We start from the raw sequence: 11427 nt of genomic DNA, 5'->3' as shown, positions 1-11427 counted from the left end.
GTCACCTGCACGTTCCCCTCAAGTCAAATCATCCTGACTTGGAAATATATTGTTCCTTCAGCATCACAGGGTCAAAATCTTGGAACTCTCTCCCTAACCACTGTGGGTGTACCTATGCCACAAGGACTGCAGTGGTTCAAGAAGGTGGCTCACCATCAGCTTCTCAAGGACAATTAGGGATGGGCAATGAAACACTGGCCTTACCAGCAAGGCCCACATCCCACACAAAATAAATCCTCTTCCTCAAGCTGTTTCTAAACAACACAAGAGGACAGCTGATGACTGAATTGGTAAGGAAAGACCTGGTTAGCATGCTTCCATTCTCCAGCACTAACATCCCTCACTAACAAGATAATATTTTCTGAAGAGATTGTCTATCCGCACCATCCCTCAAATGTATCAGGCAGACTGTATTTAGGTGGGTGAAGGATGAACTGCATTCGGCAATTAAGGGAAACCATGGATGCAACAGAAAATCTTACCCTCCTTCTTCATTCATTTATACATGACATGCATCAAGCTATCATAGTAATGCTAAAAAGGCAGGTTAGTTACACTTGGATATTTAAAGCAAATTGTATTCTGCTGTCACGAAAAAAATTCTAAGTACTATAAAGGCACAGACTTATATTTTTAGTTCCAACCCTCACTACCATGTTTTATGCTTAAAAAACTCCCAATTAGTCTTAGAGATAGTCAAACATCCCCAATGCACCATTGTGAATCAGAACAACGGGCTTGAAGCAACACTCCTCACTTACAGCACAGAAAGAGAACAATGTCACGACCGGGAAGAGTCCTGCACAAAATGTCCACTTGCGGACTAAAACTAACAATTTTAAAAGGATAAACAATGTAACAGAGGCAAACTGGGACAGAGGCATTGTGTTATTTTGAATTATACTGCTGTTCTATAAAATGCACTTTTGACTTTAAAGGTAAATGCATAAAAGAGTACCTCCTTTGGAACAAACATTAAACAATGTTTAATAAACAGAATCTAAAACGACTCAATAATTGGAGCATGAGGGGGCCACCGACTAAAGGCAGCAAGCTTTCACTTAATCACTTTGGGTTATGATACTACTAATACAGAGAATGAAGATATAGTGTACACTGTAAATTAACAGGAAAAGCAATGTTTGAAGAGGGTGGGAGGGGAAGGAAAAAGTAGTAAAGTTCCTCTTGTAATAAAAATCAGAATATCAATTTTCTTCTGATGTGAATGACTCACTGGCAACATCTTTGAAATATTTTAATTTGAATGCAGTCACTAATTATAGGGATTGTCAGTCTCCCAGTTAGCTTTGAGAAAATTATTCAGGAATAGTTAACCTTTTTACCTCCCTTCCTGAAGGTGAAAATTCTCTTAATGGGATGTGGTTCCAAACGCTAGATTAAAAACTAAATCATTCAAATAAAAAAGTCTGGTGCTGCTACAACAGAGTGACTCAACTTGTCCAAACTATGGTTATGAGTGTGATTGCTTTAAATATGAAATATTTAAGGCCACAAATGACATAGGTGGAACAAGACAGTGTCAAAGGTCAGAAACATTTCCCTCCAACCTCCTGGATTAATTCATATAATTTAGCCACTTTTGATGTACAACATTATATCAGCTGATTCCTGAAGTAATTTAAATGGAGGAGCTGCAAGCAATTGTATAAAGACTTGTATCAAATCTCTGATTCACTCCGACATATCATACAAATATTTGAGTTGGAAAGATAACGGGGCATAGTTTCCGCTTTGGGCGCAATTGCCAATTCCGGTGCAATATTGCATCCATTTTGAAAAGTGTTCTGCACTCCCCCAGGTTTTCGCTCAAAGCTCATTTCATATCTAACTATAATCCTTCTTTGGCCTCCTTATCTCGAGAGACAATGGGTAAGCACCTGGAGGTGGTCAGTGGTGTGTGGAGCAGCGCCTGGAGTGGTTATAAAGGCCAATTCTAGAGCGACAGGCTCTTCCACAGGTGCTGCAGAAAAATTTGATTGTCAGGGCTGTTACACAGTTGGCTATAATATATATTATAAATATATGTTTTGGCAGAATGGGAGGTAATCTCATTGAAACACACAAACTTAAGGGGCCTGATTGAGTAGATGCTGGAGGATTTCTCCCCTGACTGGGGAGTCGAAAACTAGGGTACACTATATCAGAATAAGGGGTTGGCCATTTAGAACTGAGATGAGAAATTTCTTTGCTCAAAGGGTTTTATTGTGGATCTTTGGAATTTTCAACCCCAGATGCTCATTCGTTGAGTATATTCAAGACAGAGATCAATAGATTCTTGGGTACTAAGGGAATTAAAAGACATGGGGATAGTGCGGGAAGGTGGAGTTAAGGTAGATCACCCATGATCGTATTGAATGTCAGAGCAGTCTCAAAGGGCCGAATGGCCTAACCCTGTTTATGATGTTATGTCTTTGTATCGCTGAATGCAAACTTAAAAAATATATAAACTATTTTCTACTGATCTTTGGAGAGATTAGTACGTTTCTAGCAAATTAAAACAAAATGACATATTTAAAAGATTTTAAAATCTATCTTTTAGCATCCTTGTGCCAAAAGAAACAGCTTAATTTTCAAAGCCTAGATGTAGGCCCATAAACGAGTACAATCAGCAGAAACTCATGGAAACTTAAGTTGAGCTAAACACAAAATTCCATGATCTTTTGTGCCAGTTAAACCGATTTTGGCTGAATTGCACCAGAAAAAAAAGTGCAATCAAGCGAAAACCCCAGGCTTATATATCATAGGTCTGTGAGAACCTTCTAAATACTTCTTAAAAATGCAATCCTTTGAATGCTGCAATTTATTCATCCCACTTTTTAATATAACACAGTTTGTGATAGAATTTAATATCAATATCCAGTGTTATGCAGGCTCTCACCTGCCAAGAATGAGACACATTAATTTCGACACATGGACATTAAATTTCAAATTGTTGCTGGGAAGAAGAGAAGGCCTGTGACACGGGGTTGCCAGGCCCCTGGCTGTAAAGACATTTTTGTATATTAACAGAGAGTATTCGGAACAAAGGAGCTATCCCCTGCTCCAATACAATCCATAAAGAGACATGGTCAGACCAGTTAGTCACAAGACTAACTGGCTGTTGCAGAGTTTGAACTGAGAGCCTGCAGAAAGCTGAATGTTCCTGGACTGATGCAGACCTTCTCTTCTGTCTGCCTGCTCCCAGCTTTCTCACGGAACCCCAAAACCCACTGAAGACACATGAATCCCAAGAGAGAAAAGTCTCCTACAGTGAACAAGGTTTAAGAAGAATACTGGGCCCCACCGAAAAGCATGATCTACCTACAATCAAGGACTCTACAGTGAGCTCAAAGAACCGTAACAAAAACTCTTCAGATATTGCCTCAAACCTTTCCACTTTATTTTCTTCTGCTCTTTTCCGTCACTATCTGTATGCGTGTATCACGTGTGCATGCTAGTGTGGGCGTGTCATGCATCCATAGGCGTTAACCAAATTAAGAGTTTAAGTTTAATAAAATTTCACTTTTCTTCTTTAAATCTGAGAAAGCCTATTGTGCTGGTTTCTTTGCCTTTTAATTGGAAAGCAGCGAACAAGGATTCACCGAAGGGGAGCTAAAAACAAGGTGTGTTTAAAATTAAACCCTGTTACAATAAGACCAGGTGAAGGCTGAAAGGGAACCCTAGAACTCTTTCTCGCCTGGTCGTAACACCAGTGATAGAAATAATTGTACCAACTTTCATATCTTTCTCCACAGATTTCTCAATCCCAAATTAAAACGGTTAATGCAACAAAGCATACATAACACTTTAAATTGATCAATATTTTCAACTATAATTTTACCCTATTGTTAAATATAAAAATAGTTTCCACAAAGAGGCTTCTGCTTGAATTAACAACAATGCACAGTGCAGCAATGGTACAAGAAAGGAAAATAGGCCATGTTGGTGTAAACTGAACACACATGCAATTAGCATTTTCAATTGCATAAACCATACACCAGTTCACCTTCCACGCTGCCTAAAATTTCTCATCAATGCCATTTACAGAATATACTTACACAGGTGCAATTCAATTAAAATGTTAAAAATAAAAAGTGTTAGCCTCTGTAAAGTTGTGTATGAAAAGCCTTGATCACAATATTATGTGCTGTAATACGAGCATTTGCATAGATAGACATCTTGATAAAGGAAAAGCGTTATTACTGGAGCACAGTTGTCAATCTTTCATTATTGGAATGATGGCATTCAAGTTAAATCATCTTCTGAAGAACTGCTGTCTCCCTGATCTTTATATTCTCGATATGTTGTAGCAGCTGCACCTTCCGGGTCAAAGGTCGTTATCTTAATGTTCAGTCTTTGCATTAGTTTTTCAGCTGCTAGTTTGGCCTGTGTTGACTATAAAAGAGAATGTTCCTTTTAATTTGAAGGTCAAGGCAAAAAGCAAAGAGTTTCCATTTAGTACATAAGGAGTTTACTTACTGGACATATCTATGTATAAGATTGTAACAAACGTTTATTAGTTCACAACTTTAAGAAAATATTCTTTGATACTAGCAGTGAGATCTAGTAGAAGCAATGGAGATACCAAACACAATCACAATACTCAGTCTTAGCATCACTATTTCTTGGACTGAAACTAAATAGTTATCATATAGGTCCCATCTCAAATATGAATGAATCGTGAGCTGGAATTATTTCTTTTTGAAGTATTCAAGAGATTTGGTTTCCATGCAGATTAAGAGATTTATTATTGAAGACACAGTTTGCATTTCCCTTAAGGATTAAATAAAGATTAGAGCTCAGATTTACATTACACGCAAACAATTTCATCCAGTCAGTTCCATGTGAACTAGAATATTGAACATTTTACATGATAAGCCGAGTTTCCCAATACCCTAGTTCGTCATAAGCAGATTCCACTACATTACTGGCTTCAAGCACACAAAAGATATTTAATAAATATGAAATCAAGAGTTTAAATTCTGCAGTAACAAGATGAAGGAAGCAAACGCAATATATAAATTAAGATTAAAATGGATATTGTAATTTTATACAACTAGTGTTTTGACAGTTCTAAACGTTCAGTCAAGCACATGTTTATTGCATGTGTTCCATTCATTGCTCATACCTCATACTTTTGCTTCTGTGATATTTGTAGTTCTCCAGACTCTTCTAGGGACAGTAATTGAGCAGGAGAATGGTAAAGTGGAGGCAGTCTAGCAGCTGTAATCTCATCAAGATGTTTCCGGTCCCTTAGCCTTCGTTCTGCTAGAGACAGCTTCAGTGCAGATCTGCCAGGTGATTGGTCTGGAGATGAACTGGGGGATTCAGATACTGGGCTGATGTTAAAAAAAAATAATTATACAGAAAGACCAAAGTCATTCCAACCCGTGAAAATCACTTTCACAGTATAATGCAAGCCTTACAAATACGATATTTAACAGCCCACTATTCCTGGATTGCATTATAATATTCATGTAGCAGAAGACCTAGCAACAAGTATTCCACAAAAACCTTTCATCTTTAATTCTAAGCAGAATAGAACTGTTAAACCAGGGCTGCCTTTTGCATTTAACATGCTAGACACACTGTGCCTGTTCATTCCAGCTCACCTGCAGCTCAAAAGGCACAGTGGAAAAAAAAGCTTAAAAATAGGAAAGCTTTCTAATTATTCAATGAAGCTACCTCAAAATTCACACTTCTAAGAAAAGATACTTTGCTTTAACAGAACACGAAAGTAATAAAGTACAGAACATCTCAATTACTGATACCCCGCAAACACTTCCATAGTGCTTTTGTAAAGCTTTAAGGCAGGAAATAACTAGTTTGCATGATTTTTCTCACTAGGTTACCTGATCAGTAGCTAGCCTAAAGAGTACAATCATAAGTATATCCATTGCTGATACTCCTAGCTGCTGAGAGCCACCAATTTTATTTTAATTCATTCACGGGATTGCCCATCCCTAATTGTCTATGAGAAGGTGAAACTGAGCAGCTTTGTTTTTAATTGTGTGGACTGAAGCCTCATTAAAAGCCTAAGGAGGTCTGCTTTTATGTCCAGACATACACAAACAGTAAAGACTTTGACTTGAATGTCTGAAATGTGAGCTCTCAGACTCCCATAGATTTCTATCACTGCAATAAGCAGTCAAGCTACAATGTAGGAACAATTATTTGGATATAAAATTCTGAAATTATAGGCCATAAAAAAACTCAATATTTTGGATCTAAATTGCAAGACCTGACAAAGTACAGAAAATTTAGTCAGATCCGGATACATGCACAGCAGCTCAAACCAGAGGTGAAACTTACTGGTTAGTTTTAAATTGTGCTTTTTTCATCAACGGGTTCTTGGCTCTGTGCTCCAGTATGTCAATGTAATGAGGTCTTTTATTTACTTGGTGGTGCAGAGTTTGAAAGGGATTGTCGTTGAACTTTATATTGCTGCTTAAAGTTGGTTCTTCATATATTGTATGAGGTACTTTTCTGTGCCCATTATCTGTCAGAGTAACTTTGTCAAGTCTATCACTAAGCAAATCAGCACTGCTGACAAAATCTGCTTCCTGGTTGTTTGCAGTCACGTGCAGACGGATGTGATTGTTTTTTTCCTGCTTCATACACGTGGTTCTCTGGCTGTCCACCACAGAATCATTTTTTGCAGCACTCTTTGCTGTATAGTTTTCTGAAGTTGCTTGCTCCTTATCCAATATTTTGTATTTCTCCTGATTTACTTCATCTTTGTTTATGGTTTCTGCCCCATCAACCTTTGACAAAACATATTGATCTCTTTCAGCTTCATTGCAATCCTTCAATTTGTTTCTAATAACTTGCCCTGGTGTTAGAGTTGACGCTGTGCTTTCATGACTGAGGAATTCCTCCTTGTCAGAAGTTATCGCCCGCTGCTTCTTTTGAAACTCCAATTTAACTGCTGAAAGCAGTTCAGCTGCTCGCTCCACTTCCTCATGCTGAATAACTGCTGCTTCTAGTTTTTCGATAAACTCAGCGATTCGTTTACCCTTGTCTGGCAGGCTCCGGATAAACCTCCTGAACAAATAAAAGACAATTAGATAAAGTTCGATTAAAAAGTTGTTAAGGAATCAGACACATATTTAAAGAGTGATAAGTCCACTTAATCTAAACTTTTAACAACCTGATTTAAGTTTACGTCTTCTGAATTTATTTTCCATATCACATTTTCACCCACAATATCATAGAATGGATAAAGATTCAAGAGGTCATTTGGCCATTGTGCCTGTGTCGCCCCTCTGTAACAGCAATTTAGCTAGTCCCACTCCCCTGCCCTTTCCCCACAGCCCTGCAAATTCTCTCTCCAGGTGCTTATCCAATTCCCTTTTGAAAGCTATGATTGAATCTGCCTCCACCACACTCTCAGACAGTGCATTCTAGATCCTAACCACTCACCGCGTAAAAAAAGCTTTTCCTCATTCCTGCTGCTTCTTTTGCCAATCCCCTTAAATCAGTGACCTCTGGTTCCCAACCCTTCCACCAACAGGAAGAGTTTCTTTCTATCTACTCTATCCAGACACCTCATTATTTTGAACACCTCTCAACCTTCCCTTCTCTAAGGAAAACAATCCCAGCTTCTCCAGTCTATCCATGTAACTGAAGTCCCTTATCCCTAGAACCATTCTCGTAAATCCTTTCTGCATCCTCTCTAAAGCTTTCACATCCTTCCTAAAGTGTGGTACCCAAAATTGGACATAATTCTCCAGTTGAGGCTGAACCAATGTTTACAAAGGTTTATCATGACTTCCTTGCTTTTGTACTCTATACCTCTATTTATAGAGACTGGGATCCTATATGCCTTTTTAACCACTTTCGCAACCTGCCCTGCCACTTTCACTAAAATAAAAGCAAAATACCGCAGATGCTGGAAATTTGAAATAAAAACAAGAAACGCTGGAAATACTCAGCAGGTCTGGCAGTATTTCCAGCATTTCTTGTTTTTATTACTGCCACTTTCACTGATTTGTGCACATATACCCCCAAGTCTCCCTGTTCCTGCACCCCCTTTAGAATTGTACCCTTTATTTTAAATCGCCTCTCCTAGTTCTTCCTACCAAAATGTACTAATTCATACTTCCCTACATTAAACCTCATCTCCACATGTCCTTCCATTTCACCAGCCTGTCGATGTCCTCTTGAAGTCTAGCACTATACTTCTCACAGCTTATAATACTTCAAAGTTTTGCATCATCTGCAAATTTTGAAATTGTGCCCTGTACACCCAAGTCTAGGTCATTATTATTCATCAAGAAAAACAGTGGTCCTAGTACTGATCCCTAGGGAACCCCACTGTATACCTTCCTCCAGTGTGAAAAATAACCATTCTCCACTACTCTGTTTCCTGTCACTCATTCAACTTTGTATCCACGTTACCACAGTCCCTATGATGCCATAGGATTCAACTTTGCTGGCAAGCCTCTTATGTGACACTTTATCAAAAGCCTTTTGAAAGTCCACATACACCACATCAACCACATTACCCTCATCAATCCTCAGTGTTACCTCATGAAAATATTCAGTCAAGTTAGTTAATCACGATTTGCCTTTAACAAACCTGGGCTAGCTTTCCTTAATTAATCCACACTTGTACAGCCACTGTTAATTTTGTCCCGGATTATCATCTCAAAGTTTTCCCACCTCTGAGGTTAAACTGACTGGCCTGTTAGTTGCTAGGTTTATCTTTACACCCTTTTTTGAACAAAAGTGCAACATTTGCAATTCTCCAGCCCTCTGGCACCACCCCTATATCGAAAGAAGATTTAAAAATTATGGCCAGTGCCTCCACAATTTCCACCCTTACTTAACTCAACATCTTTGGTTGCATCGCAGCCGATCCTGGTGACTTATCAACTTTAAGTACAGCCAGCTTTTCTATTACTTCCTCTTTATCAATTTTTAGCCCATCCAGTATCTCAACTACCTTCTCTTTCACTGACTTTGGCAGCATCTTCTTCCTTGGTAAAGACTGATGCAGAGTCCTCATGTAGTACTTCAACCATGCCCTCTGCCTCCGTGCATAGACCCCCTTTTTGGTCCCAAAGCGGTCCCACCCCTCCTATTACTACCCATTTACTATTAGAAAACTTTTGGATTCCCTTTTATGTTAGCTGCCAGTCTCTGCCACTCATTTCCTTTTTCATTTCCTCTCTGAACTTTCTATATTCAGCCTGGTTCTCACTTATATCAATAACTTGACATCTGTCATACGCACACTTTTGCTGCTTCATCCTACTCTGTATATCTTCCTTCATCCAGGAAGCTATGGCTTTGCTTGCTCTAGCTTTCCCCTTGTGGAAATGTACCTCAACTGTACCCGAACCATCTCCCCGATATAGGCCAATCTTTGATTCCAATTTACCTAGGACAGATCCATCTCACCCCACAGAAATTGACCCTCCTCCAATTAAGTACTTTTTTAAACTCTAGATTGCTCCTATCTTTTTCCATAGCTAACCTAAACCTTATGACACTATGATCACTGTTCCTAAATGTTCCCCCAGACACCTGATCCACTTGACCCACCTCATTCCCAAGAACCGGAAATGCTGCTTTCCTTGTTGGGCCAGAAACATACTGATCAAGAAAATTCTCCTGAACACACTTTAGAAACTCTTTCCCCTTGCTGCCCTTTATAATTATTTCTATCCTAGTATATATTAGGATAATTAAAGTAATTTTCTTAACAGGATTTGTCTATGGAGTCCCATATAAGACGGTGCACTCATAAACCAGCTGTATGGCTCATAACATGATAAGTGGCAGAGTTGGGGAGGACGTGCTGACATGGATCAAAGCCTTTTGGCCCTTTGCTTTACACCCCTACTATTGATGGCACCGCTAATTTTATCAGCGGTATTGTAAGATAAAGACTGGAACCAGAATCTGCACAATGCACAGTTGAGGCACTTTTACATTAGGTGATTGTGTACTTTGGATCACATGACAGCAAAGATCTCCGACTGTAAAACTGGAGAATCAGTCTATAGACATCGCTCTCCTACAATGAAAATAATCCCTGTTGACTTGATCTCTCTCCAGTGCTGGTAGACCTAATTTACCAACCACTCCATCCTGCAGTGTGTGACCAGGCCCTGCATCCGCTGCCTCACCAGCCCCTAGGCCTCGCTCCCTCCTTTTCTCCATCACTCCCCCCAGCCCTGCTTCCTCCCTCTCTTCCCCCTCCCCCAAACCATGGGGACCCTCGCCACCCCCTATCCTGGGGATCCAGGACCCTAACCCCCACCCAAGCCCCTCTTAACCCCCACACCCCTCTCCCCCCCCCCCCCAAACCACCCCAGGCCCCTCTAACCCCCCCCCCACCCCACTCTTTCCCCCCCCCCCCCCATTCATGCCCCCTCCCATCCCAGAAACCTGGGCCACTCTCACCATCATCCCTCCCCCCACCCCAGGACCCTTCCAATCCTGGGACCCTCTTCACCCTCCTCCATCCCAGGGACCCAGGCCCCTCTCACCATCACACACCACCACCCTGCACCGCCCCCCCCCCCCACCCCCCACCCATACCTAGCCATCACCACCCCAAGCCCCTTCCAATCACAGGACCCGGGTCCCCCTTCGGCCTCCCCCATTCCGGGGATCCTCATTCACCCCCCCCCCCCCCCCCCCCCACAATCCCAGGGACCAGGCCCCCTCTCACCATCACACCCCACCACCACCACCCCAGGCCTCTTCCCCCTTCCAATCCCGGGATCCGGGTCCCCCTTCGCCCTACCCCATCCCAGAGACCCTCTTTCACCCTCCATCCCAGGGACCCTCTTACCATCACACCCACCCCGGCCCCTCACCCCCATCCCGGGGGCTGCCGCTTACTGATTCGCCTGAAGTTTCCTCTGCCGCCTCAGCAGCTCCAGCAGCTCGATCTTGGATTTCTGGTGTAAATTCCCCACGACACCCTGGCGCTCAGACTGCGCACTGGACATAATTGCCGGAGAGGAACATGAACTCAAAGCCTCCGCTTCCCTGTCAGCTCCGAGCCGGCAGCCGCCATTGCACCGGAAGTGATCGCCATCATACCGGAAGTCTCCGCCTTCAAATCGCTGTAACTTTATTGTTTCAGTGTTTTAGAGACAGAAAGAACTGAGGCAACTTTTCATCATCTACACCAATCAACAGGGCTCAATGCACTAGAATACTGCTGAGAAACGGAATAAGTGAATGACAGAGTCTTTTTATACATGGTCAAAATACCGAGCTTAATCGTAGCAGGAGGAGGCCATAAGACCGCTTGAGTCTGTCGCACCATTCAGTCAGATCATGACTGATCTACTTCAACTCCACTTTCCTGCACTATCCCTTGATTCTCTTAGTGTCCAAAAATCTTTCAATCTCAGTCTTGAATATATTAAACAACATTTTTTACTCGTTCATGGAACGTGGATG

The 11427-nt window shown here is 41.3% G+C and overlaps 1 protein-coding gene across 1 annotated transcript; it reads right to left on the bottom strand.

The window, feature by feature from the left end:
• Positions 1-347: 347 nt before the first annotated feature.
• On the bottom strand, positions 348-11050 carry polr2m (RNA polymerase II subunit M). The gene is made up of 4 exons (XM_068017893.1): positions 10858-11050; positions 6313-7044; positions 5129-5339; positions 348-4395 (listed from the first exon to the last, which is right to left on the bottom strand). The coding sequence occupies exons 1-4, from the start codon at positions 10965-10967 to the stop codon at positions 4246-4248; spliced, it is 1203 nt and encodes a 400-aa protein (XP_067873994.1). The 5' UTR covers positions 10968-11050; the 3' UTR covers positions 348-4245.
• Positions 11051-11427: the final 377 nt, after the last annotated feature.

This window comes from Heterodontus francisci, chromosome 38 (assembly GCF_036365525.1).
Source record: "Heterodontus francisci isolate sHetFra1 chromosome 38, sHetFra1.hap1, whole genome shotgun sequence".
Taxonomy (NCBI): domain Eukaryota; kingdom Metazoa; phylum Chordata; class Chondrichthyes; order Heterodontiformes; family Heterodontidae; genus Heterodontus; species Heterodontus francisci.
This window is presented reverse-complemented; position numbering and strand designations above follow the sequence as displayed.

Bases quoted from the DNA above. Each gene is read 5' to 3' on its own strand.
- polr2m (XM_068017893.1), bottom strand. From the start codon at position 10,967: ATGTCCAGTGCGCAGTCTGAGCGCCAGGGTGTCGTGGGGAATTTACAC. The intron at 5,340-6,312 runs GTAAGTTTCACC...TTTTAACATCAG, and splicing joins GCACAATTTAAAACTAACCA to CCCAGTATCTGAATCCCCCA. The intron at 4,396-5,128 runs GTATGAGCAATG...TCTCTTTTATAG, and splicing joins CACAGAAGCAAAAGTATGAG to TCAACACAGGCCAAACTAGC.